A 27,204-nucleotide genomic window follows, 5' to 3' on the forward strand; every position below is an offset into this window, starting at 1 on the left:
CATTTTTAAAAAACATCCGAGATAGTTTAGTGGCTAGAATTACCGTTTGTCGCATGGTAGACCGGGGTTCAATTCCCCGTCTCGGAGCTCTTTCTGAGCGCAAATGGTTTAGTGGTAAAATCCAACGTTGCCATCGTTGGGCCCCCGGTTCGATTCCGGGTTTGCGCAAAACTTTTTTGTCATTTCATTTAGAAACCTTTTTTTTATAACCAAAAAACCAGTCAAGAGATCATGAAGATCAACAGTCGTAATCAGACACCATCTGCTAATCGGTGCATTTAGTTAACTATTAAAAGTGATTCTTTTTAAGTTTATATACCGTAGTCCGAAATTTATCTTATTCCAGTATTTTTCAGAACGCATAGTAACGAAATTTTCAATTTTATCAAGTTATAAGACAGAACATACGTACATTAATACATACATATTAAAGTATTGTTCATTCGAATAAAAATCAAAAATGGGGTTGATCTATACGATCGGTAGACTAGGTATTGCTTCAATCATTAGAGAGAGCACTTTTAAAGCCACATATCTTAATGGACTTGTTCAAATACGTAATGCTACTAAAAAAGTTTCTGGCTCAAAGACCAATAAGAATGATTCCGCAGGTAGAAGATTGGGACCTAAAGTTTATGAAGGCCATTTTGTTAAGCCAGGACAAATCATCATGAGGCAGAGGGGTACAAAGGTTCATCCGGGTGAGAATACTGATATAGGAAAAGATCATACAATTTATGCTGTTGAACCTGGTTATGTACGTTTTTATTATAACCCATTTCACCCTTTAAGAAAGTTCGTGGGTGTTGCATTAAAGAAAAGTTTGTCGTTACCCACTCCTCACTTTGAGCCGAGGGTGAGGAGATTTGGATATGAGGTTATTAGTGACCCTTCTAAAGCAGAACAAGAGGAAAACAGAATGTCAAGAAAAGAGCTTTTACAGCAGGAAGAATTGAAGAGTATTGAATCAGCCAAGCGTGAGTTTCTCGTTGCAAAAGCTTCAAGCTATAAAGAAGGTTTGAAGCTGAAGTTTAAACTTGATTTTAAAGAAGACGAATTAGAGATAGCGGCCTCGAGGTTGTTAAATATATCTCAGCTACTCGATGTGGGTCTTTCATTTGAAGAAGCAAGAGTCCAGGCAACATATAATTATATCCATAGCTTGTCTTTGTCTTTTAAGAGAGGAGAATTAGCCGCCGGTGATTTAGAAGCTTCAAAGACTAGCTACTTGAATTTTATAAACAGGTTAGATGCCGATGTCATGATTGATGGCAGGGGATTGTTGTGTAGACACGTCGATTCAATCTACAGAGACCAAAAACAAAAAGAAATAATAGACGAATTGAGAACCCTTACTTACAATAAGATTTTGTATGGCGAAGACAGAAAAAACGCTCTTGAGCTCATAGAAACCCCAGGTATATTTTTAAAGCATGAACAAGAGAATTTGAAAGATCATTATCTTCCTAAGATCGCTCCTTCTGTAGCATCTGTCATAGAAGAAAATGCTGCAGTTAGCAACCCAGGAGACCTAGTCATTTCAAGGGTGTTCGATGAGGCTAAGAAATCAGTAAGATCCGTTAGAAGATCTAAAGAACTATTCGACATCAACTAGTCTAATTCAGAAGTATCCAAGTCATAATTCTTGTAAATAATTCAAAGTATCTTCTTTTACAAAAAACTATGTAGCCTATAGTGACACAAAACCTGTACAATGTTTCGTACGCCATTTAGATCTCGATCAGGCCATTTTCAACAAAACAAAAGGTGTCACTTTGACTTCCAGCACACAGATATATCGACAGTTGAAAGAATGGCATTTGAGTTTGACTTTTCAAGGTTTGAAGATAACCCAGCATATAAGTATTTAACACAAACTAAAATTACTTATCAAAAGTATTTAGATCAATCAGTTCCTTATACGAGAAATAGGTGGATTGGATCTGCATCGTTACTTGCTATATTCTTGCTCAGAATATTTTTCTCCCAAGGTTGGTATATAATATGCTATGGTCTAGGAATATACTTACTTAACTTGTTCTTAGCTTTTTTGACTCCAAAGTTCGATCCGTCGTTAGAGCAAGAAATGAAGAGCGAGTCAATCGAAGAAGGGTTTCAAGATGAGCTAGAATCTACCCAAAAAGACGAAGACTTTAGGCCCTTTATCAGAAAGTTGCCTGAGTTCACTTTTTGGTATAATGGAACAAGGGCTACGTTGATTTCTTTGTTTTTAACAGCCTGGAATATTTTTGACATTCCAGTCTTCTGGCCAATTCTATTAATGTATTTCATCATACTATTCACCTTGACTATGAGGAAACAAATACAGCATATGATGCGTTATAATTACTTACCATTCGATTTTGGTAAAGCAAGGTACAGAAGGAATTAAATTAGAATCAGAAAAGACTTGGGGGAGAGGTATTTTCTAACATACTGATTTTTTACAGTTTCAAACCAAAAAGATAAAGGCGCTAAAACTGTTTCTAATGAACTTAGTGAAGGATAGTAAAGCTCGTAGGATATCTATATTTATAATTAAACGTATAATATCTAATGTTAAATAGTTCTTCAAGTATCAGCACGTGACTAAATAATTGGCTATCCCGAACTGCCCCTACCAGGCTATCGGAAAAGGTACTTCTTGCTGACGTTCTTTCAATGAAACATGTTCCATTGAGAAATATTGAAGAGACTTTTAACCTTGCAATTCTAAGAAGTAATTAAGATGAGCCGTGCTGAGGTTGATTTACAAATAAGTGTTAAAAAGGCTTGTAATGCGGATGAAGTTCCCCCTAAAAGGAAGCATGTAAGAGCATGTATTGTCTACACTTGGGACCATAAGAATTCTCGAGCATTTTGGAATGCTATAAAGATTCAGCCCTTGCAAAGTGATGAAGTTCAATTATTTAAGGCTTTGATTACGATTCACAAGGTTCTTCAGGAGGGGCATCCCAATACTTTGAAGGATGCTTATCGAAATAGAGATTTTCTTGCTTCGTTAGGAAATGTCTTTCCAACTCACGGAAATTCATATGGCAGATTAATCCATCAATATGATAGATATATTCTACAGAAGTTGGATTTTCATAGAAATAATCCTGCGTTTAATGGTATGTTTGAGTATGAAGAATACATTTCTTTGAGAGCTGTGAACGATCCAAATGAAGGTTATGAAGCTATCTTGCAATTGATGGATTTACAGGACCTGCTCAATGATCTTCAGAAAATGATTTTTGCTACAATACACCAAACTTCAAACAACTTGTGTAAAGTGAGTGCCTTCGTTCCTTTAATTGGAGAATCTTATGGAATTTATAAGTTTTGTATATCCATGTTGAGAGCCATGTATCAGCAATTGGGGCAGGATGATGCTTTGACAGTCTTGTTTGAAAGATTTGATAATCAGCATTTCATGTTGAGAGATTTTTACACGGATTGTCAATCAATAAAGTTTTTAACCAGTTTGATCACTATACCAAGATTATCTAATAGTCCTCCAAACTTGCAGGTAACCGATGATGGTAGTACGGTAGTCTCAAGGCCCACCTCGGTTAATAATGGCGATAGTAGACAATTATCATCTCAGCCGACTTCCTCTTTTGAGGTTGCGGATACTCCTGTTGAACCGCCTGCTGTGGATCACTTGTTAGTAGCTCAGCAGACCTTCAACCAACAGCAGCAAGACCAGCAGAGACTTCAACATGAACTTGAATTACAGCGTCAACAACAAGTGCAAGAGCAGCTCAACCAGCAGCGCTTATTTGAGGAGCAACAGCGGCTCCAAGAGTCGAGATTTTTACAAGAACAACAGCAATTGCAACAACAGCAAACTCAACAACAACAATCTAGGGTAACTGAATTAGAGCATGATCTTATCATGTTCAAAAATCAGTATGATAATGATCAACTGTTGTTACAACAGTATGATACAAGAGTCAAGAATTTAGAGACTGAGTTGACTTCCTATAACAATATTGCTACTCAACAAGTTGCAGCTAAAGATGAGCAAATCAAAAATTTGGATGATCAAATTAGTAGCTGGACCAAAAAATATGAATCTTTAGCGAAATTGTATTCTCAGTTGCGCCAAGAGCACTTGAACTTACTTTCAAAATTCAAGAAGATTCAACAGAAGATCAATAGTGCTCAGGAAGCTATAATGAAAAAAGAAAAGTTTGAGAAAGATTTAAAGGCCAAGAATGTAGAATTGGCTGACTTGATACGCGAGAGAGATAGAGCAAGATTAGATTTGGACCGCGTCAAGGCATCGAAAGATCAAGATATTGAAAAGTTACAATCTGAGGTTAGGGAACTTAATAGCCAGGTTAATGAATCTGGGAAGTTACAATCCTTAAATCTATCTTCAATAATCTCAAAGCATGAAAGGGAAATGAAGGAAATGAAAGATCTGCTTGCTGAAAAAGAGAGGCAGTTGTCAGCATTGGGACCAGATTCGTTACAAGATAAATTAAAAGAAAAGGACTTAGACCTTGAAATTGCTCAAGAATCCTTGGATAGTGCATTGAAAGAATTGTCAATTGCAAAAAATGATCAGGATGAGATTGTTAATGCTCAAGTGGATCAAATTCTTTTAGATAATATTGAGAAGCTCAGAAGGTTGATTGATATCTTTTTGGCCAATAACACTAAACGTGTACAAGACACAAAACATCAGCTCTTATCGTCAATGCAAGCAGGAAATTTGAATGCTTCACCAGAATATCTCTTGTCAGTTGTTGAACTCTGCTCTGACATGGCAACAGATTTTGCGACTACTTTCAATAGTTTCATTGTCGACGGACAAAGTACCTATAATGATGAAGACGCTGGATATTCCAACATTATTGTAACGAGCTCGGAATTGGCCACCGCTCTCAATGATTTGATGCTAAATGCAAAAGGAATAGGAAGGAACATTTCTAAAGAGAAGGAGGAGAAAGTCGTGCAATATGTCTCGGATATTTTGTCAAGTACGGAAACATTCTTTACAAGCTTGAGTACCAAAAACTTAAGCAGATATAGTGACGACGAAGACAAAATTGACAAGGTTATTGATTGTAATTTGCAGCTCCAAAATAACTTGCAAAGATTGACAAAGCTAGTCGAAACTTTGAGATCAACTCATGGACTTAATTTCCAGGGAAATTTGGAGAACATGGTTAGAGACGAAATGGAAAATACAGCTCAAGCCGTTGACATGGCATCCAAATACTTGACTGACCTTATGAATCTGCCAAACATTAAGGAGGGTAAACTCGAGGTACATGGCGCTTTATTGGCAGCAGCGAAAGCTGTTACTGATGCAGTTGCACTTTTGATCAAATCCGCGACTGAATCTCAAAAGGAGATCGTCAACAAAGGAAGAGGAACCCAAAGCCGAACCGAATTCTACAAGAAAAACAATAGATGGACTGAAGGATTAATCAGTGCTTCCAAAGCAGTTGCAGGGGCCACGAACATATTAATACAGACAGCGGATGGTGTTCTAAATGAGAAAAACTCCCATGAACAATTGATTGTTGCTTCAAATGAGGTAGCAGCTTCAACTGCTCAATTAGTTGCTGCATCTCGGGTCAAGGCCAATTTCGTCTCTAAAACTCAGGATCAGCTCGAAAGCGCCTCCACTTCCGTATCTCAAGCATGTAAAGCTTTAGTGTCTAAAGTGCAGAGCTTAATTACCACAGCAGATACCTCAAATGACATTGATTTAAGTAAGTTGACACCTTATGAGGGCAAAACGATTGAAATGGAACAGCAGGTTGAAATTTTGAAACTTGAAAACTTATTAGGCTCTGCCCGCAAAAAGTTAGGTGAGATCAGGAAATACGGCTATCGCGATGATGTTAGTGATGATGAGAATTGATATCGCGCTGAACCAAGTTATATAAATTATATAATCATTAAAAAAATATATAATATCAATCCTGAAAACTCATTTCATTTCTAAATGGCAAATACGATATACAATTAAGATCAGCGCTCTTTGGAGCTAACGGGAATATAATCCAGTCCCTTATAAAATTAAAAACGCCAACTATCACTTGAAATATTCAACTAGGATAAATGGTTCTATAATTGATATAGATTCTATTTCTAAGATGATTACTCTACATATTAAGAAGAAAACATAAACGAACGACGATCTAAAATTAGGCGCAAAATCAGCATTACTATCTAATGATGACTTAGAATAAGGTTAACTAGTTTCGAAAACATGTCTATACTCATATATTCGCCTTTGCGCAACCAATGGCTAAAATATCACACGATATATTAATACAGTTATCTATAAGATGTTTTCATGAATTCAAAACTAAAGCTAAGGATGTAATCGCCAGGATATTAAAGACTTACTATGTTAGTACTTAAAAAACAAAATAATAAATTATAATTAACCTACGTATATATCATCCAAACAATTTAAAACTATGATCATAATTCTTAAATGCATTTTATCCCAAATTGGTACATGAGTTAGGAGTGAAAAATGGTAATACAACTATACGTCCACTCACATCCTTAACTTCAGAAATGCTAGATACTAATGGCTCAGACCGTTCTCGACAACTGCTCTCCCTTAACTTGATAATATAATACAAATAAACAGTGTCTATTGTAAATTGTAGAATTACTATAATATCACAAACATGATACGTTAGTATTGTATTCGGATAGAGGTATGTCTATGGCGAACTCTTACTTCTGTTTGAATTACATTTATGTGGTATATAAGTTTTATTCATTGAATACGATTACTAACTCTGATCTTTATAGCATTATGTGTGCAATCGTAAGAAGGATTATATATTCACAGAAAAATAATATCAATAGTTTGTATGTGATATATCCGTTTTCATGATCCCCCTTGAAAGTGTTACCTTTAATTTTATAATATATGACCTTGATAATCTTGACATGATGTCCAATTTAGTGATGCGATGAAGTTCAATGGAAGAGATTTCCCTGATGTCACTCTTTTATCAATCTATTTACTAACATATATAGAATTAATCACCTTGATATAATGTTGAGTTTGGTTATGTCACGAAGTTCTTTAGCGGATATCTCGTTGATGTCTCTCTTACATATATAGAATTAATAAGCTTAAGATTAAGATTGAGAAAAAGGTTACCTCTACACAACCGATATCTTGAAATATTTTTTGCACAAGGTCATGTTGAACTTGACAAACAACTGAAGTCCTTAGTTGCTACATCTAAGATCAAACCGGAATCTTGAAACCTATGGGAAATATACATATTATATCAAAATGGAGCGGTTATTATAAGATGATTTTCTACGTTCTTTTTGCGTGACGACCAAGGATATTTTGCATAGAAATGCTACCTGATGTGTAAAGGGACAAGAAGGCTAACGAGAGAGGAGACCTTGTATATCTCTTTAGGTATCTAATATGTGTATTCCTTTTATTATACATAAGATGCGGCTGTTTGTGATTTAGTTAGCTCAAAAGATTTTGTATTCATGATGAGTCGTACGTTGAGTTTACGACTTGAATCGTATACTATACGTTTATTTCTATATACGTATGGCATCTCATTTTTAATAGATATAATAATTCTTTCAGATTTTGACTGATCATCATGATCTTGCAACCTTATCTGCTACTCTTTAAGCTTACTTTTTGCATGAATAATTAGTTAGGTTACTTGAAGTGTTTTGCATCATTCTAGTATCCCATATCTTATGAAGTCATTATTTGCCATTAATAATAATCTCAATTTCCCAATTATCTTTGTTTTTTAGAATATGGTATGATAGAAGACTTCTATGAACATATATTTTGAAAAATGTTGGCGATGAAAGATGTACCTTGTTCTTTTCTCTCTAGTATGTCTGTGTGTACGTTTTGTATCATTTTACGTTTTGGGGTTTTAATTGTAAAAGGTTATATGTCGGTTCAAGTTAGATTCACTTTTGTAGTGTTCCTTTCACTCTAGGTCTGTTGGCTTACAGGAAGTTTGAGTTCCAATTCTACGATGCACGCTTCTAAAAAAATATTTAGTGGAGACAGATCAGATACCCTTTCGAATTATCCGAAAAGGATATAGCTGATGACAAGTCTTACCACACGATCTATTCAAAAGAAGATGGACGATGTATCAAAGGTGTCCATAATCTGATGAGTAGCTTGATCTTCTCCATAGTAGAACCCATAATTCTATAGTCAAAGACAGAATCTGGGGCAGAAACAGGAGTTCCATCGGGCAAGAGCTTCTACAAAATTCATAAAAATGACTCGTTTGTTTATTGTAGATATATATTTTATCCTTGTCAGAGAAGAAACAATATGTAATTAATTTTATTTGAACATTTTAGCGCATTTTATATTCGCTTCTTATAATCGTATTCCAATGTGAGCTTACCCGGAGAGAATACTCTTTATACCTATCAATGCTGAACGAAAGAAGCAACATCGTCCTTCTAACGCATTTGTATTCTATTGAGCGTATTTGTTTATTTGGATGTCTTTATGTCCTAGTCTTTACATGTTTACATTCAGTATAGCAGTTGGAAAAATGATTTAAAACGAACTCTCTCTATTAAAATAAGTTCAAAAAAGAGCACATGTTATCCGTGCCTAATAACGATAACTGCAATGATAGTAGTTGGGAAATTATTGCACTAAACTACTGCGATAATCAATACTTTGTAAACATTTGAAACAGTAGATTTTTCGATAAATCAAAAGACTGTCTCACAGTCTCAAGCACAATTTGAGCTTCGAATGTCATGTTCAACAGCTAAAAAGAACCTCATATAGCAGTATCATGAGGATTTACTTTCTCTCTGGCCTTAAATCTGATCGTCTAGGTGCTTCTAGTGGGTGTAGTTGGCTCAAATAGGTAATCGCCCACATTAAGTAACACATCGATAGAGCCAATATGATTGATGATCTCCATACAGTCTGATTCTCCTTAGGACTGAATATCCAAGTTAAACACGACAAAGCGGCCACGATTATAAATGCAAATATTACAGTATATCTTTGAAACGTTAGTATACATTCCTAATAATTCCATTAAAAAGTACAATTTAAAAGGCACCTTATTTCAAAGGCACCACGTAAAACTTACCCACTCATTTTTATAACGTAAGGCAAACTTTTATCATAAAAAACAAAAGCTTCGTCCTGGAAACAATTACAACAACATTTTTAAATTCTGAGGGTGATTTTAATAAGTTCAAAACTATCACAAAACTATCACAAAACTATCATGGGATAAATACTAGAATATAGTTAATCGGCTATTGCGCACTCCCAAGGAAATATTATAATGTCAGAACTTCCCGAGAATGTAGTCCATTGGCTAGCCAATGTATTAAAGTCTCAATATTTATACTTTGATATTGCCTACAGGCATATTTACCAGTTTTTGCAAGTACATTTGAATAAGAACTTCGGTTTTCGCATCAGAACTAGTGTTTATACGTCAAGAACTGGGCAGTCGAGTCTATTGGTGAACCTTTATGGATCCATAAAAATAAGGAATGCACCCGATATCCCAGTAACTATATGGATACCTCTAAATTATCCGTTTACATCGAGCTCATCAGACAATGATTGCAATGGAGTCCCTATAGTTTATGTCAATACAAATGCAAAAAACGAACGATTGAGACCAGGAAACTTCATCGATGGCCAAGGAAGATTTTATCATCCTTTTTTGACTACTTGGTATCAAGAATGCATTTTACAAGATTCGAGGTCATTACAGATTTTTAATCTATTGGAATTGGTAGAAGTATTGTACTCTTCGTTTTCCCAAGAGTTTCCAATTGAAATAATCCATGAAGGGCCTTCAGCTTATGTTTCTTCAAATTCTTCTGCAAGTCAATTTCCCCCAAAGCCGGCAAAGATTCCTATTTCAAAAGCGGCATCACCTCAGACAACTGATCCACAGGAAGTACAGAATCCTCTCAATGAGTCAAATATTTTAAATCAAAATTCTGGGAACTTTTCGCCTCGTTCAGGGTCTGAAAGGCTCCACGATCATGCATTAATAAGAAATGAATCCATTCCTCCTAGATATCTTTCGCCATTACCATTGCCTCATGAACAGCGAATGGGGAAATTTCATTCCTTGAATGACAGGGGAATCCAAATGGCTTCTTACGGTAATCTAGCTCCTGAGACCTACCCGAAACAATCCAATGAAAATTTGATAGAGAATGCTCAGACAGATGATCTAATTGATAGGAATGATAATTTGGCATTATCAAATAATGACGTGCTTAGACCACAATTAGAAAGGTTATCACAGGTTATAAACTTATGTTTAGAGAAAGAAAGCTCTTCCTTCAATGAACTCAACAGAGTTGTGCCAGAGATAAATAACAATACTTTGAAAGTTGATACAATGTGCAAGCAACTTAATCATCATAAGCGTCTGGCTCAAGAGAACAGTATAATATTGGATAAACACATAACGTATCTCAACCAACAATTAAATTCTCTTAGTAAATTAAACCTAGAATTGTCTAATTTGGACGACATGAACTCGAAAGAGAAAAATGCAGTTTTCGCTAACTTGAAATCTTCAGTTGAGTTAGATAATTTAATAATACCTGACCTGCAACTTGTGAAGCAATTATATAATATAGTTTGTGATATTAAAGCTACAAAAGACACTGTGAGCTTAATTAGTGGAAGCTTCCATTCGCAACAAGAATTAATTTCGAATGGAACCATCGATATTTGTCTTAAGTCAGTACGCTCATTAGGAAGAGAACTTTTTTGGCTTGAGCTCATGAAATCAGAAATATCGGAAAATGTAATGGGACTTTGATTATAATATATATATATATATATATTTGAGTGCTGTAGATTCAATAAAAAAGATCTCAACTTTGTACTTCATCTTGAGCCGCACGATGTAATTCTGAAGAAAATTCTTCTTAGTAGATGAAAATTTCGCTCAACTAGATATAGATAAAAAGGCTCTTTCATCTTAAAGCAATGTCTGGTGAATACATGATCAAACCGGAGTCTATTGGGCCGTCTACTAACACTTCAGATTGGCCCTTGTTGTTGAAGAATTATGATAAGCTTTTAGTAAGAAGTGGGCATTATACACCAATCCCTTCTGGTTCTTCACCTTTAAAAAGGGATATCAAATCTTATATTTCGTCGGGTGTTATCAACTTGGATAAACCATCTAATCCTTCATCTCACGAAGTCGTTGCTTGGGTCAAAAGAATTTTGAGAGTCGAAAAAACAGGACACTCTGGTACTTTGGATCCTAAGGTCACCGGTTGTTTAATTGTTTGTATCGATCGTGCCACAAGACTAGTCAAGTCTCAACAGGGTGCTGGAAAAGAGTATGTGTGTATCGCTCGATTACATGATGAGCTTAAGGATAGTAAAGACATGTCTAGGGCGTTGGAAAACCTAACTGGTGCATTGTTTCAAAGACCTCCTTTAATTTCTGCAGTTAAAAGGCAGTTGCGAGTCAGAACCATATACGATTCTAAGTTGATTGAATTCGACAACCAGAGAAATCTAAGCGTTTTTTGGGCTTCCTGTGAGGCTGGAACTTATATGAGAACTTTGTGTGTTCATTTAGGTATGTTGTTAGGTGTTGGAGGACACATGCAAGAATTACGTCGTGTTCGTTCTGGGGCTTTATCCGAAAACGACGACATGGTTACCTTACACGATGTTTTAGATGCCCAGTATGTTTATGACAACACTAGAGATGAAACGTATTTAAGGAAAGTCATTCAACCTTTGGAAACTTTATTAGTTGGATACAAAAGAATTGTCGTTAAGGACTCAGCCGTGAATTCAGTCTGCTATGGTGCCAAACTAATGATTCCGGGTCTTTTGCGTTATGAAGATGGAATTGAATTATATGATGAAGTTGTTTTAATTACGACCAAGGGCGAAGCAATCGCTATTGGTATTGCTCAGATGACGACTGTTGACTTACAGACCTGTGATCACGGAGTCGTGGCTAAGGTGAAAAGATGCATCATGGAGCGTGATACTTACCCAAGAAGATGGGGATTGGGTCCAGTAGCCCAAAAGAAGAAGCAAATGAAGGCAGACGGGAAGTTGGATAAATTTGGAAGAACCAACGAAAATACGCCGGAATCATGGAAGAAGGAATACAAGGATCACGACGATGACTTACCACCGGCAGTACCACTGTCAAAGACTATTGTGCCTGAATTACAAACTTCGAAGAGAGTTACATCTGATATAATTGAAGAAGTTGGCGACAACAACGAGAAAGAGGCAAAGAAGAAGGAGAAGAAAGAGAAAAAAGAGAAAAAGGACAAGAAAGACAAAAAGGAAAAGAAAGAGAAGAAAAGAAAGGCTGAGGAATTGGAAGATGGTGGCGAAAAGAAGAAAAAATCTAAGAAATAAAAATTTTTTTAAAAATGCCAATTTTCATCTTACATTAGATTACTACATAAATACATGCAATTTCATTATTAATTATAGTTTAATGCTTTATATGGTGTTAGCAGAGGCAAGTAGCTTGACTTTTTTACTACGCGTTACCTCTATGGACTTTATTTTCGTCTCGGTTATTCGGCGCTCCTCTTCCTGGCCCATCTCTTGCAACCTTGTAGCATGATCTTGAAGAACAATTATGTTTAATGCGTTTTCCAATTCTGACCCAGCTCCTTCGGCAGTGTTTGCGATGCATTTTTGAAAATATTCGTTCCTTTCTCCTAAATCTCCTGATGCCTTGTAAATGAGATACTGCTGCAAATACTCTAAGAATGGAAAGCTAGATCCTTCAAGTTGTTTAATTTCACCTTTAGAAAATTTTGAGTCATATAGGAAGAGAAGAAGTTTGTACGTAAACTCGAGCAGCAGGTTGGAACTTACGAAGCTCATTGAAAAGCTGTTGGAAGCTGCTTCATGAGAGTTATTAAATACCTTGGATAAATCTTGATACAATATTGTACAAAACTTGTGGCAGTTATTTATGTCCAAAGTTGGCGACATACACTTCGATAAGGTGCTCAACTCATATTCACTAAGAATTAGAAGGTGTAACGTTGAAAAAACGTATAACTCGCTGAAATTATTCTCTGCTCGCACACATTCACTGCCAACCCCCAAAGCTAACTGCAAAATCGGTACGTTTTTATCCCGAGTCTTTTTAAGACTACTAGAATAGTTACGAGTCTTCATAAAATAGTTCTTCGCTGCGTTTATGTCCCCTTTGTTTTGGTAGTATATGGCAAAAATATAAAATAACTTTGGTAATAACAACTTATAATAACATAGCTCTTCATTTGTAAACTTTCCCTCGTTATAGTATGTCATAAACTCGTTGAGCGGTGTCAAGTCGCCAAGATCACCTTTTATAAAATTGGCCCAAACTTGATAATACATTACTTGGTACTTGATGAAATTTAATTTGAGTATCTTGTTGTTGAGCTGGTTTAAAGGAAAATCTCTCGAACCTTGCGTCACACGAGTGAGCTCTTTGAGTTGCTTCTCAATTACCTCTAAGCACTTTTCAAATACCTTCTTTGCCTTGCTCTTTCCTCCGTATGTCTCATTAAGTAAAGCAACACCAGTGATGAAATAAAATAATATAACAAACTCATCGGAATTCAACCAGGAAACTTGATACGATATGTCATTATCCCCAGCGAGACTAACTGACAAGCTCAATTTAAAAAAGCCATCCTCTCTCCAGGACATCCAATCATTTTTCTGCTCATTTGTTATAAAGGCATTTATTTCATGCATCATTTTTTTCGTTTCTCCGGGATTGTTATTATGTATTAAGGTAGAATATTTCAGCAAGAGAAGCATCGCATAGATCTGACTGGGTACATCTTTCAGTGAAATCAAATTCTCAACTTCTTCTAAAAGTTTCAGTGCTTGGATGGGAGACCCCCTATAAAGATGAATATTACTTTGAAAGAGCAAACACAATATTCTGTTCACTTTGTCTATGTCGGGATCGTTGGATAATGACTGTAGTACAACAAGAGCTGTAGTATAATCGCTGTAAATCAAATTATTCACTTTAAGGATTTTGAATAAATTTGATAAGTGATTTAGGCCCACATTTTTGTATGAAATCATTTTTTCATCAACATATTTTAATAGTATTTTAGTATTAGTCTTTTCTAGAATCTGTGCAGCAAGTAGCTCGCTAATACACTTTACTTTTATCAAGTTGTTTCTTGTAGATATTACAATTGCTTTGTTAACGTAGTCGTCCGCTTTGTTTAAATTATCGGTTTCACTAAAGTATATTTTGGCTAGCTTGAAGTAAACAACCAGCTCAAGCATAGGGTTTAAACACTGCCCATACTTTTTGATCAAAATCAACAATGCCTTTATTGAGATCTTTATCATTTTGAAATATCTTTTCGTACCTTCATGACTATTGGCATTCAAGACAAATGCATGCGCTCTTTTAAGAAAAACTTTAGAAGTTATAAGCAAATTTTTGACGACAAGTTCATTATCATATGTTCCAGTTTCACTGAGTGGAATTTCAAGATCAAACTCGTTATTGTTGACCGCACACGGTAAGTTGCATCTACTCGATTCATCTTCCTTTGTGTCATCTGTTCTTTGCTTCTTAAGCGAAGGTTCAACTTGATAAACTCTCTTTCTTTCATTGAAGTTTTGATAATCAAGCATATCCTGCTCCTTTATTTCTTTAACCTTCCATGGGCCCAAATTATTCGCTTGTTAAATAACTCTGCTTGGAACATCTAATTTTCTCAAGACGCGTACACTACCTAAAAAGGACAAAGGTTGCAAATCCTACAAAAGCTGATTATTCTATAAATACATTAATACATACAAATATAATAGAGAGAACTAGTTCTGGTTAAATGAGCTAAGTTTCTCTTCCAATGTTCTACGCATCATACGTTCTTCGCTTAATTTTAGTTCATATTGGTCTTGGATTTCAGAGACTATTTTTTTGAATTCTTTTCTTAAAATTGCATTACTCATCCCGCCATTTCCTGACATGGGCCTCGTCGGTGACATAATACTCATAGATGATGGCCCATCGCCAGCGTACTCTTCTTCGCGTAAAGCGGCAATATCGTCAGACAGTATATTCAAATGTTCGCCTGTAATAGGCGATATATTAGTTGTATTGCTACTCGATGTTGGGGAGCTGCTCTGCAATAGAGTGGGTGAAAGTATCGATGAGTTAGTATGCTTCGAACCCAAGTTATCTATTCGCAAAAGATTAATTTCTTTACGCAACTTCGAGATCTCTTTATCCTTGAAGGTCAATGTATCGTATTCTATTGGCCTGCTATCATCTTTAAGAGCTGAGAGTTCTCTTTCAAGATTCAAGTTTTTTTTACGATATTCTTGAAGCATTTTAAGAGACGTCTCCTTAGAATATTCGTACTCTTTTGTCAAATACTGATGTGAAAATCTCAAGTCATTCAAAGCCGTTCGGTATTCTGATATTATCTTATCGCTATTAGTATTAGGAGACTTCTGAGCAAAGAAAGATGTCTCATTCCAGAAGGAATCGTCTTGAGATTTATTAGCTTTAGGAGAACCACCAGTAGAAGGAATAGTGAGGTTCGTCAAAGATTTGTTATATAGGGACGTATCCGTATATTCCTGGCGATGCAGTTTAAAATAAGTCAATATGGCATCAATGCAGCTTTTTGACCAAGCTGTGCGGTCACCAGCAGATTCCAGTATCGCCGGCGGCTCAGGTAGGGTTATGTCATATTCCGCTGATATTGAGACAATATGAGAAATCAAATTATCAAATGCTTTGCTAGAATATTTGTTTGACTCTCGAAGTTTTTGATTGGAATCTGAATCAGAAGATATGTAAGGGTCATCTTCATTGATTGAGCCCTTCAAGCTCAATTTCACGTCTTCCACATAGCCCAATACTAAGCAGGCTAAATTGTGGTTATTGATCTTAATATTCAAATCTTTAATTTCGTCGCTTACTGTCAAGAAGTCCTGCTGTAGTGAGACATTTTGCTTCAAAATTTTAAGCAACAAATTCTTATCCAAGGCATCTGAATTCTCTAAGTTCGCTACAATATTTGATACGAATTGTTGCGATATGGATATCTTTGAAGCATAGTAATTTCTGATATTTTCTTTTTCGTCACGAATTGTTTTCAATTTTTTAAGAGTAGCTAACGATAGTATTGAATCTTTCTTAATTTTGTTAGTATCGAAGATCGAATTCTCAATCAAGATTCTCAAGTTAAGATAATTGGGCTTTTCAGAGTTTTGCCACACAAACTTGTCAATTTCAAACTCATCGTTTTCATCCCAACTCAGAGGAGATGAAGATAAACTAGGCAATGAACCAGCATTCAAAGTGATGTTACCCAGATTTAACTTCTTCTGTAGTACTCGATTGAAAGGATCCCCTAACCGGAGACTGTAACCATCATTATCAGATTCTGTTTCCAGTATGCCATTGCGAAGCAGTTCTTCGTTTTGTCGATTTTGTTCTTGCAATTGAAATTTTAATAATTCTGGCGTTGTATTGGATAAGTTGAAATTTGACTTGTTATGAGTTACTTTGAATGGCGAGCCCTTAGCGAATGTTCCTGGGTCTGTCATTTTGGCCAATATTTAACTCCGTTGATGAGCAATTATTTCAAGCAAGTTTCCAATCTCTTTATCTCCCAGACTAAAACCCACTGACTATGGCGAACTTGTGAATTTTCTCAGGCGCGTCTTTTTTTTTTCAGTATTTTACCCTTTAAGTTGGGAACAGGCTCACGAGTTTTTGCTCAGCTTAATTCGAACACAAAGATAATAATTAGCGGATCATAACTGCTGCATAGAGTACATCAAAAGTGATTTTTTCATTTCAAGTAAAAGAACAATAAAGTCTATTCCCTAAAACAGGTTTCAGGTGGGTGTTGATGGCGGCTGCAGACAACATACTTGCTAGTAATAGGAATATGGAGAACGATGGGTTCGGGTCTCTTAGATGAAGAACCACTATGTAGAGTACAGAGGAAAAAGTCGCTGGAAACTATTCTTAGATACGTAACATTTAATGTAAATGGAGCAAAGACCCTCTTCAATTACTATCCGTGGAATCGGCTTCAGCAGAGCTATGATAAGATGTTCAATTCATTGGAAGGAGATGTCATTTCGCTTCAAGAGCTCAAATTGACACCGGCCAATATTTCTTCAGTTGAAATTGGTAACTTGAAGCATTATTCATCTTTTATCTCTCTTCCTAAGCAAAAGAAAGGCTATAGTGGTGTTGGATTATTTGTCAGAATTCCTAAGGATGAAGAATGCGATGCTGTGCGCTGTAGTCTTCGTGTCATAAAAGCCGAAGAAGGGCTTACTGGTTATCTAAAATCGGCAGATTATCCCACCTCATCATATAGAAATTTAAAGCCATCGGAGCATATAGGAGGATATCCTACTGAGATGCAGGAGGAAGAGGGCCTAAGGCTTGATAGTGAAGGCAGATGTGTTGTGGTTGAATTGGCAGATAATACCGTGATTTTCTCTCTATATTGCCCTGCAAACTCTTCGGGACTGGAGGAGGGTGAGAAATTCCGCCTTAAGTTTGTGCATGTTCTATTGGAAAGGTGCTACTATTTAAAATTCAAGTTAGGAAAAGACGTGATTTTAATGGGTGACATAAATGTTAGCCTTGACTTAATAGATCATGCCGATGAAATAAACCAGAAAATGAAACAAAATGTTGTAAAGCGAGCCCCAGATGGTGCCGCTTTTGAAAGAGTGAACTACAATGAATGTATTGCGTTCAAAAAATCGACTCCTGCAAGACGTCTATTAAATGACTATGTTTTGCCGACATTAGCCTCTCTAGATCCTTCAGGTAAACAGTTTCTTTATGATTCAACAAGAAAGATCCAAGGAAGGAAAATGGGCCTTTACACAGTTTGGAACACCCTCACTGGAGCGAGACAATCAAATTATGGATCCAGAATTGATTTGATATTGACGAGCTCCCCCTCACAGTTCAACAGTATAGTAGATGCTGGCATTTGGCCATTTCTTCAAGGTTCTGATCATTGCCCAGTATTCACTGATTTCAAAGTTAACTCCGCAATTAAATTTAAAGACCTTGGAAAGCCTTCAAAGCTTAAGTTTCAAGCTAGAGCATTTTTCAAATTAGTTAAGCATCACGACATATCTCAGTTGTTTAAACCCCAACTGAAAAGTTCCAAAAGGTATTGCAATGAATCGAGTTCTCCTGAGACCCAGGATAACAAGAAACCTAAATTTACGTATGCTAGCCGAAAGACATCTAGAAGTGATCAAGGACTCATTGTAAATTACTTTCAAAAAGGACTTAATGACGATAAAAAAGGTAGGAAAGATAGAGAAATTAAAGAAGATATAGAAGATAAACAAGATAAAGAAGATATAGAAGATCAGCCAGATCCCAAGGTAAGGAAAAAAGAGCCTAAGTTGCCGAGATCTATAAGTGCCATGACTGAATCCATTTATGGAAAGCCGCCTCTTTGTTATCATGGAATTCCCTGTCAGATGAAAACTAGCCTTAATAATTCAAAGACTAGAGGAAGAAAATTTTGGTGTTGTGCATCCAACTCTAGAAAAGCTCTTGATAGCAATAGAATGTCGACAAAATCTGAATGCGCAACTGAGGGAACTAAGTGTTCCTTCTTTCAGTGGGTGAATGGTAATAAGAATTCGAAGACGCTTACTACAACTAAGCTCGACCTTCATGCTGGTTCACTTTGAACAAATGAAATATTTATTTATTTATTTATTTATTCGACATCTATCTTAGTAAAAGAGTAAAACAAAAAAGGATAAACAGAACTCTTTCAATGCCCAATAAAAGTCATCATTTATATACGTGTACTTTACATAACCTTCTTTGATCTTTTTTTTTTATTTTATGTATTTTGCATCCAGAAAACTTCTTTTTGACAAAAGTATTCAGCAAAAAAAGTAATGGATCTATGACTTTCGAAATTCACTTAACACAGGATAAATTGCCTCAAATGCAGCGTAAATCTCTTCTCTTTGTTTAGCCCCTGTTAAAACAATCTTGCCGGAGACAAAAATTAACAAAACAATCTTTGGTTTCACCATTCTATAAATCAAACCAGGAAACAATTCAGGCTCATAAGATGAGAAAGTACCATGCGAAAATGCTAGACCCTCCAAACGAATTGGAAATTTAACATCACAAGATCCCACAATGTTTTGAATTTTAAAATCAGTGAATTTAGCATTAAAACCTAATTTTTGAATGATACGTGCGTATTTTCTTGATGCTAATTTTGAGTCGTCTTCTGACTTGGCCCCTGTAACAACCATTTTACCTGATGCGAAAATCAAAGCAGTCGTTTTAGGTTCTCTGATTCTCATAATTACAGCTGCGAAACGTTTAGGGTTATACTCTGCATTACGAGCGTGTAATGCGATTGTCTTTAAATCCAACCGACAGTCTAAGTTTACTGTAGCAACAATATTCTGAAGAGTGGGAACAATACCCGATGTAGCACCATCATCTTCGTTCTTGGGTTCTACGACATCAGCCTTCTCTTCTTTCTTTGGGGCATTCATTGAGTTTCCATTGCTGTCACTATTGTTTCCGTCAATACCCAGCGGAAATATCAATGAATTGGGTGCCGTGAAAGCCTTCGCTTGTGCTGCCGTTGTTGGTAATTTTAACGAATCCATAGAAATGAATATCGAATAAATACTATTGAGATAAACAACCAAATGTATCCCAAAGCGTGATAAATGTGAATTATACTTTTATTATACAATGAGCTGCGACTATATATCAGCTTCTGAGTTCTCGAATTCTTTGTAGAACTCACTAATATGTATCTCTCCCTCTAATAAAATAAAAACGTGACACAAAATCGACCGTGCGCACTATACTATGAATGAAAATTTCAAGGGGGGCACGGGTTCCTTATATACAAAGTAAAACAATCCGGGTAATCGCAACTGTCCCTCGAGATGAGCAAAAACTGAGCTGATATATTAGTATTCCTTAAATAATGAAAGAACAAGCTGAGAAAGATCAAGCATTAAAATATGCTTTCCCATTATCTTCTCATGTACTCAATATATGTTTCACTTGTTCTGCATCTTTAAAAGTTCAAAATTAAAAGAATTGAATGTCCGAAAGGTTGTAAAATAAAATAGAAAAACTAGCGCTCTTTGAGCATCTTGTTTCTCTTCTCCCTTTTTCTCATTCTCTCGACTTTCTTCGCATGCATCTTTAAAGCAATTCTCTCGTACCTTTCCTTTTCTTCTTTTATCTCTCTTCTTCTTTTGCTTTCAGCAATCTTGTTATCTCTCTCGTTCACTTTTTCTTGTTTCAAATTGTTCAATCGATCTTTGAATTGCTTTTCTTGAAGCTTCATTTCCTCCCTTTTTGCCCAGCTACTCTGTTTCTTTGTACCAGTATTCTTCCCCCTAAATGCATCTTTCTGGATTTTCCATTCTTTTCCATTTACTCTCAAGCCCTCGCCTTTTCCCCTAGGCTCTAAAGGATTGATGTATTTCTTTGGAATTCTATGTAATTCTCCTTCTATAGAATTCATTTTAACACAATGCTAAACAGAATATTAAAAAATTTAGAAGGAATCCTTAAAAAAGATTTAAAAAAAAAAAAAAAAAAATTTCTAATTATATGATACTCATGTCCCGAACGATATTGTGTAATATTTTTTATTCCATCTATCATAAACGAGCTAAAATCGTAGGTTTCATTATTTAAAAGAATATTATAACATTTAAATAATCAATACCAGAGTGATATACTACTTCGTAATAAGTTTTCATTCATCGTAAACGATGTCCTGTTTATCTATAGTTAAGTTGGCGTGCCTGATCCATTTCCGTGATCTGGTATATTTCGAAAATCCATCTTTAAAGCTTTGGTTCGTCCAGTTACTGTCAGAGTATACCCATCCTTCTGGATCTCTTCCCTTATCAAATTCCTTATCCAATTTCCATTGCAGGTCTACCCATTCCCACAGGTAAGAATACAAGTCATTCTCAAAAACTGGGAAGGGATAATCATCAGAAATGGGAGGAGACGGTAGCATAGAATTTTCAGAGCAATAATTGGAGCGTTCGCTCGGAAATAAAATTTTAGACCACCCTATTCCTAGCCATCTCCTCTCATTTTCCAAGACTTCGAAACGTACAACTTGTTTCAATTGAGTAGCAGAAGTCTTTGACTTTTTAGTAATCTTGAAGTCTGATAATAAAGGTGTCCTTCCATATTCGTCTCCGTCGCTTATATATGCGCTATGGACTCCTGGAGATGCATCATTTTCAAATTTAGGTTTCCGCCTATCTAATTTAATGTCCAAACCAGTAATGTAGAACGCAATAATCCTGATATAAACAGATCTCCAAAGAAGCCTTCTAGCAGAGAAGGACCAAGGCGAGTGGTATGTAAAAAAGAATAAACCTAAAATCCAAAAGTACTTCTGGGGACCTAAAAATGTCTTAATCACAAGTAAATGTAGAGGTGTTAACAAAGTCGCCATCAAAAAAGCAGTAACGAAGTTCTTCTTTTTGAGATCAAAATGCTGAACAGGCCTGAAAAGCATTTCGCACCTAACTGTAATATTATGAAGTGTATGCAAGACTTCGTCCACAGTTGGCTTTTCATCGAACGTTGAATCGTATATCACTGAGCTAACTGACCACACCACACATGAAAATGAAACGGCCATGAGTAATGGCAAAGCAACTCCTCCGATCGTATGCCAATACATTACTAGAACCGAATAAACCACTGCAAGTAAAAAATTTTGGTAAGGATCCTCATTTGTCCATGTTATGACCTCTAGGAAATTATCTATGAGTAGTAAGTATGGAAATATGTTTGACAATGCTGACGTCAAAAGGGGGTAATCAGATAAAAGTTGCGTGTTTGGAACTGAAGTCAATAATTTAGTGTCTGATGGTTCAAACGAAACATAAAGGAAATCGTCTGTTTTCAGCATCCTTAATTAACTTGACCTTGTCGTTCATGTGAATATAATAATGAATTTCACTAGAACGCTCAAATATGGGGAAGTTACACAAATTCGAGTGATAATCCAAACATTAACGTAATTCTTGATAAAGGAGCATGGATGAATTTCTGAAAAACTAAGCAGAGTAGTAAATAACCTTACTCACCATAGAACACTGTTCCAAGCTATCTTTCGTATTTCAAAATTTTTTTGAACTTTTTATCTCGTCACGAAGACCTCGTTCGCAGAGAGTTCGAAGAGAATGAGAAGAAGGATTTTTTAAAGCTATCTATAAGTTTTGAAAAGTCGCACTGAAGCTTCATTAAGTCTATTCTCACTGCTTATTTCAATTTTTCATACTATTAAAATATCTGTAATAAAATTGTGTTATTCATGTAAATTTTTGCGACTTATTGTAATTCTAAGCAACTATTTACTTACGTAGCTCTCATATTCTACATGCACATTTTATTGATTCAGAATAACAAATATGTCTGGAATAGCTGTGTATAAATAGAGTAGGATATTTACCAATAGTCCTGAGCTATTACTTTAAAAACTAAAGGAGCAAAATAATTAAAGTGGGTATCTCTTAAGTTGAAGTCTGCATAATATCAATACTCGTCTTTTGAAAATGAGTGAGGATTACATTGGACGAATTAAAATGAGACAGTGAAGCATAAGTATTATTTAAGTAAGACCTTGGAAACTGAAATTCATTTTTTGGTAAAGTATCTTCACAATTGACTTATTTAAAGAAACCGTCGGGTTCGGAGTGATTTTCAAAACGGTGTATGTTCATATGCATGCCTGCATAAGATAATTTCTTTTCTGGATGTTGCAGCTAGTCAAGTAAATAAGTGTTGTATATCACCTCGGTCTTTCATTTTAATTGTGATTGAAGTCCAAGAAGTCTCTTTGTAAACTCGTATTTATCATGCTAGTCAAGGTCTCATATAGAGAGATTGCTTACTCAATTTTAAGCGATGAAAAGTAAAAAAAAGGCTCAGAAGGCGCGTGAGCTTGATAAGCTAATGTGATTTGTATTTTATTTGTTCGAAGAGGAACCTTACCTAAGTACACAAGATTTAAGTACACAAGATTTCAATCTCGGATTGTTTATTATTAAGAAGGATCTTAAACAGAAATCATCTCGAAATTCTTTGAAATGAATGTTATGGTCAAAATCAAAAAAAAAAAGAGTGAATTATCGATACAAATCAATTAGATGGACTCAGATGCTGATGTGTTAACCTAACTTCTGTTTTAGTTTAACATATTGTACACGGTTGTTAAAGAAACTAAGCTTCACTCAAAATAACAAGGCTGTGGATTTTTTTATTAGCCATATTATCTTATGTAGTGATGAAATATATAAGCCATGAACATGAAATGTATAAGTCCTGAACAAGTTATAAATCAATTGAACCTTGGTAATGTTTTCGTCGGCACGATAGAAACACTTTTTTCTGTAAATTTTCAGCCGAACTATCTCTCGGTGTTAACACTTTATATGTATGCGCCTTCTCGGAATTAATTCCAAATTCTGATAGTTTTTTAAAAGCATAAGCAAATATTACCGACATGGGGTGGCGGTAACCGGGATAGATGTTTTTTTTTTTCTGTTTCCATCCGGGTGCTTATTGTATTTTACTTGCGATGGGGACTTTAATATTTAAATACCCTTTCGGCTCTTCTGAATATTGCTCGCTTTTGCACTTGTAACCTTTTTTGTTTTTGCTACAATGTCTACACAAGGAACAGCAGAAGGTCCAATCAACACACAATCGTCGGAGAGTAACGACTCCTCGTCGAGCACTCATACGGCTAACTCAAACATAAAGCACGAGGGTGGAGAACCGAAACCTTTTGATGGACAAGATTTGGAAAGATCAGGAGCAGGAGAGCTTACTGACGGTGATGAAGATTCTAATTTAATTGCATCTAGAACAGTGAGTAGGAAACTTACGTGCTCTGAGGAGCTACTTGAAAAAGCCAGCAGGTCAGATAAGCCAATTCCGTCTATGGGTAAAGGTCGTGATTACCCCCCTCCTCCACCAGCCGAAAAAGATGATTACTTAGTCATATTCGATGGACCAGATGACCCTATGTTTCCTCCGAATTGGTCCATGAAGAAAAAGGTTGTCAATTGCTTTGTAGTGATCGTAACTGCTTTGGCAGTTTCTTTGGGTTCGGCGATGTTTTCTCAAAGCAGTGCGCATGTTGAAGAAATTTTTCATGTTGGGTGGACAGTTGCAACTCTAGGGACATCTTTGTTCGTCTTCGGCTTTGCATCGGGACCAATTATATGGGGTCCTCTTTCAGAACTTTTTGGCAGAAGAATCGTACTTTTCTGTTCTATGTTTGGTTATGTATGTTTCTGTTTTGCAGTAGCTACAGCCAAAGATATTCAGACCATAATGATTTGCAGATTTTTTTCAGGATTCGTTGGTGCCTCTCCCCTCGTGGTGTGTCCTGCTGTAACAGCGGATCTTTTCAGAGCTGCTAGTAGAGGCAAAGCAATGGCAGGCTTTGGTGCCGTCTTGTTTGGTGGGCCAATGCTTGCACCAATTTTTGGTGGATTTACCGTAAAAAACCCGCATTTAGGTTGGAGATGGACTTCTTACTTCACTGCATTGGTTGGAGTGGTAGCTCTTATTTTAGTTACTTTCTTGCTTGATGAAACTCATCACCCATTAATTTTAGTGCGCAGAGCAGAAGAAATCAGAAGAAGAACAGGGAACAGAGCCATCCATGCCGCTCACGAAGAAATATCGTTGAGTTTTAAAGAGATTGTTGAAAATAACATTAGCAGACCGTTAAAGATGTTATTTGTGGAGCCAATTTTGTTTTTGATTACATTATACAATGCTTTTGTTTATGGATTGTTATACTTGTTTTTGACAGCTGTCCCACTTGTATTTGGGGTAAACTATCGCTTCAGTCAAGGTGTCGCGGAATTGCCTTATATATCAATGTTTATTGGAGTCTGGATTGGTGGCATTATAATTATCTTATTCGAGAATAGATACTATAAAATTATGATGAGAGATGGAAAAATAAGACCTGAAGAGAGATTACCGGGCATGATGGTTGGCTCCTTTTTGTTTTCGATTGGTTTGTTCTGGTTGGGATGGACTGGAGATTACCCCGAACATATACATTGGATTGTTCCAACCATTGGGTCTTCTTTCATTGGTGCAGGTTTGATTTTAATTTTCTTACCTTGTATCACCTACATTATTGATGTTTACTTGTATGTTGCAGCTTCTGCTTTAGCCGGAAATGCGTTTTTGAGATCTGCTTTTGGCGCTGCGTTCCCATTATTTGCACGTCAAATGTTCGTTAATATGCACATAAAATGGGCTTCGACTTTAATGGGCTGTGTATCAGTTGTTTTAATTCCGGTACCATTTTTATTCTACAAATATGGTGCAAAGATCAGAGAGAAATCCAAGTATGCCTACAACATGGGCCTTTAATCGAGGATTTCACAAATCGGGCATCGATTTTTTAACATTCATAATCATACGTCATATTTTCATTTTCACATGGAATGCAATATAGCTTAATATTTTACTGTCCTCTGAAAAACGGTGAAAAAAGCAGTTAATTTTTCTTTTAATTAGATCTATCGAGTTTCAATACTATAATTTGTATACTAATATTACCTTCGATCCAAATAATCGGTTTGCTTCAACTTTTTTTCACAAAAAAAAATTCTTGTATATTGAATAATATTAAACACCTGTAAGGATCAATGAGTTCACTTGTAAGATGTTTCAGCACCGCCTTGAGACATCATGCAAGTAAACAAGCCTTGCAAACAGTACCTACTAAGTATTTAGGTAGGCCCAGTAATAACCTTTCAGTGGGAATTGTTGGCCTAGCTAACGTTGGAAAAAGTACTCTCTTCCAGGCAATCACCAATACAACCTTGGGAAATCCAGCAAACTATCCTTTTGCTACCATACTGCCCGAAAAATCACAAGCCATAGTTGAATCGGAACAATTAAATTTCTTATCTGAGTTATACTCATCAAAAAAAAAAATTCCTTCTCCATTAACAATCTTTGACATAGCTGGCTTGACCAAAAATGCATCAAGTGGTGAGGGCCTAGGAAATAAGTTTTTATCGGATATCAGACAAGTTGATGGTATATTACATGTTGTAAGGGGGTTCAGAAATGACGAAATCATTCACATTGAAGAAAACAAAGTAGACCCTATCAGAGATTTGGTAATCGTTAACGATGAGTTGATTCTCAAAGACTTGGAATTTGTTGAAACTGGAGTGGAAATATCAAAAAAATCCCTTAAGAGACCTTACGTCGACAAAGGTAAAGTTCACTTCGAACTAGACACATTGGATAAAGTACAAGACCTATTATACAATGGCACGAAGATCTCAGAAGGTGAATGGTCAGATGAAGAGATTGCCATCATAAACACCTTCAACTTCTTGACAGCGAAGCCCACTATCATATTGATGAATGTAAACGAGGATGACTATTTGCACGATCGAAACGAATTTAAAGACGACGTAACTAAGTGGATAAAGGAAAATAGTCCCAAAGATACTTTGGTATTATTTTCTGCCTCACATGAGAGCATTGCATCTAACGAGAGATCCAAGAAGAGTGCTATTCCAACTATAGTAAATCTGATCAGAAGAGCATTGCACATCATTTCTTTCTACACTTGTGGTCCCATCGAGACTAGGCAATGGTCCTTAAGAGAGGGATCCACTGCAGCAGCAGCAGCTGGTGTCATCCATACAGATTTGGAGAAGAATTTCATCTCTGCTCAGGTCTATAAGTATGATGACCTACTCGTAGAATCTCCGCCATTAAACGAATCAAACCTCAAAAAATCAGGTAAACAGCTCAAGTACGGGAAGGCATATCTAGTGGAGGATAACGATGTCCTTCTAATTAAGGCTGTGGGAGCAAAACCCCGCTGATTTCTCAATTGAAAAACTTCCTAATCTCATTATTTCCTCATTCTGATCATAGACTCCAATTTCCCTGTGATTAATCCAGAAATTTCTCCTAACAGAGTCTACTCCTACTCAAGCCACTTAGACTACTTAAGCCACTTAGACGTCCAGGTTGTAGTCTCCCCTCGCTTAATCATAGATCTTGTAAATAGCATTCTTTCTTTATTATACACTACCTTCTGTTAATATTGCCCAGTATAGTAATTTTCTGAAGTTTTAATCTC

The 27,204-nt window shown here is 36.1% G+C and overlaps 14 protein-coding genes across 14 annotated transcripts, besides 1 other annotated feature; 9 read left to right on the plus strand and 5 right to left on the minus strand.

Annotated features, from left to right (window-relative positions):
- Window positions 1–53: 53 nt before the first annotated feature.
- PRCAT00000820001 (uncharacterized protein) lies at window positions 54–209 on the plus strand (the record flags this gene model as incomplete). The annotated part of the gene is made up of 1 exon (XM_062956737.1): window positions 54–209. One exon carries the CDS (start codon window positions 54–56, stop codon window positions 207–209), a length of 156 nt encoding a protein of 51 aa, XP_062807649.1.
- A 251-nt stretch (window positions 210–460) lies between these two features.
- On the plus strand, window positions 461–1,615 carry MRP7 (mitochondrial 54S ribosomal protein bL27m; the record flags this gene model as incomplete). The annotated part of the gene is made up of 1 exon (XM_062956738.1): window positions 461–1,615. The coding sequence occupies one exon, from the start codon at window positions 461–463 to the stop codon at window positions 1,613–1,615; it is 1,155 nt and encodes a 384-aa protein (XP_062807650.1).
- A 198-nt stretch (window positions 1,616–1,813) lies between these two features.
- On the plus strand, window positions 1,814–2,392 carry PRCAT00000822001 (protein retreival receptor; the record flags this gene model as incomplete). The annotated part of the gene is made up of 1 exon (XM_062956739.1): window positions 1,814–2,392. The coding sequence occupies one exon, from the start codon at window positions 1,814–1,816 to the stop codon at window positions 2,390–2,392; it is 579 nt and encodes a 192-aa protein (XP_062807651.1).
- Window positions 2,393–2,728: 336 nt separating this feature from the next.
- On the plus strand, window positions 2,729–5,866 carry SLA2 (Sla2p; the record flags this gene model as incomplete). The annotated part of the gene is made up of 1 exon (XM_062956740.1): window positions 2,729–5,866. The coding sequence occupies one exon, from the start codon at window positions 2,729–2,731 to the stop codon at window positions 5,864–5,866; it is 3,138 nt and encodes a 1,045-aa protein (XP_062807652.1).
- Window positions 5,867–8,803: 2,937 nt separating this feature from the next.
- Window positions 8,804–8,884: a sequence feature (Short protein (PRCAT00000824001, CUM63253.1) was converted to a misc_feature.).
- Window positions 8,885–9,302: 418 nt separating this feature from the next.
- Window positions 9,303–10,814, plus strand: VPS23 (ubiquitin-binding ESCRT-I subunit protein; the record flags this gene model as incomplete). Its single annotated transcript, XM_062956741.1, has 1 exon — window positions 9,303–10,814. The coding sequence occupies one exon, from the start codon at window positions 9,303–9,305 to the stop codon at window positions 10,812–10,814; it is 1,512 nt and encodes a 503-aa protein (XP_062807653.1).
- A 170-nt stretch (window positions 10,815–10,984) lies between these two features.
- PRCAT00000826001 (pseudouridine synthase) lies at window positions 10,985–12,397 on the plus strand (the record flags this gene model as incomplete). The annotated part of the gene is made up of 1 exon (XM_062956742.1): window positions 10,985–12,397. One exon carries the CDS (start codon window positions 10,985–10,987, stop codon window positions 12,395–12,397), a length of 1,413 nt encoding a protein of 470 aa, XP_062807654.1.
- An 87-nt stretch (window positions 12,398–12,484) lies between these two features.
- PRCAT00000827001 (uncharacterized protein) lies at window positions 12,485–14,653 on the minus strand (the record flags this gene model as incomplete). Its single annotated transcript, XM_062956743.1, has 1 exon — window positions 12,485–14,653. One exon carries the CDS (start codon window positions 14,651–14,653, stop codon window positions 12,485–12,487), a length of 2,169 nt encoding a protein of 722 aa, XP_062807655.1.
- Window positions 14,654–14,836: 183 nt separating this feature from the next.
- Window positions 14,837–16,582, minus strand: PEA2 (Pea2p; the record flags this gene model as incomplete). The annotated part of the gene is made up of 1 exon (XM_062956746.1): window positions 14,837–16,582. One exon carries the CDS (start codon window positions 16,580–16,582, stop codon window positions 14,837–14,839), a length of 1,746 nt encoding a protein of 581 aa, XP_062807656.1.
- Window positions 16,583–16,939: 357 nt separating this feature from the next.
- APN2 (DNA-(apurinic or apyrimidinic site) lyase) lies at window positions 16,940–18,721 on the plus strand (the record flags this gene model as incomplete). Its single annotated transcript, XM_062956747.1, has 1 exon — window positions 16,940–18,721. One exon carries the CDS (start codon window positions 16,940–16,942, stop codon window positions 18,719–18,721), a length of 1,782 nt encoding a protein of 593 aa, XP_062807657.1.
- A 222-nt stretch (window positions 18,722–18,943) lies between these two features.
- Window positions 18,944–19,672, minus strand: TBP1 (TATA-binding protein; the record flags this gene model as incomplete). The annotated part of the gene is made up of 1 exon (XM_062956748.1): window positions 18,944–19,672. One exon carries the CDS (start codon window positions 19,670–19,672, stop codon window positions 18,944–18,946), a length of 729 nt encoding a protein of 242 aa, XP_062807658.1.
- A 482-nt stretch (window positions 19,673–20,154) lies between these two features.
- Window positions 20,155–20,550, minus strand: PRCAT00000831001 (uncharacterized protein; the record flags this gene model as incomplete). Its single annotated transcript, XM_062956749.1, has 1 exon — window positions 20,155–20,550. The coding sequence occupies one exon, from the start codon at window positions 20,548–20,550 to the stop codon at window positions 20,155–20,157; it is 396 nt and encodes a 131-aa protein (XP_062807659.1).
- Window positions 20,551–20,787: 237 nt separating this feature from the next.
- On the minus strand, window positions 20,788–21,969 carry PRCAT00000832001 (uncharacterized protein; the record flags this gene model as incomplete). Its single annotated transcript, XM_062956750.1, has 1 exon — window positions 20,788–21,969. One exon carries the CDS (start codon window positions 21,967–21,969, stop codon window positions 20,788–20,790), a length of 1,182 nt encoding a protein of 393 aa, XP_062807660.1.
- Window positions 21,970–23,726: 1,757 nt separating this feature from the next.
- Window positions 23,727–25,463, plus strand: PRCAT00000833001 (MFS transporter; the record flags this gene model as incomplete). Its single annotated transcript, XM_062956751.1, has 1 exon — window positions 23,727–25,463. One exon carries the CDS (start codon window positions 23,727–23,729, stop codon window positions 25,461–25,463), a length of 1,737 nt encoding a protein of 578 aa, XP_062807661.1.
- A 278-nt stretch (window positions 25,464–25,741) lies between these two features.
- PRCAT00000834001 (uncharacterized protein) lies at window positions 25,742–26,944 on the plus strand (the record flags this gene model as incomplete). The annotated part of the gene is made up of 1 exon (XM_062956752.1): window positions 25,742–26,944. One exon carries the CDS (start codon window positions 25,742–25,744, stop codon window positions 26,942–26,944), a length of 1,203 nt encoding a protein of 400 aa, XP_062807662.1.
- Between the last annotated feature and the right edge of the window lie 260 nt (window positions 26,945–27,204).

The sequence above is a fragment of the Priceomyces carsonii genome (genome assembly GCF_900007245.1).
Source record: "Priceomyces carsonii strain CBS4050 genome assembly, scaffold: Debaryomyces_carsonii_scaffold_1, whole genome shotgun sequence".
Taxonomy (NCBI): Eukaryota; Fungi; Ascomycota; class Pichiomycetes; order Serinales; family Debaryomycetaceae; genus Priceomyces; species Priceomyces carsonii.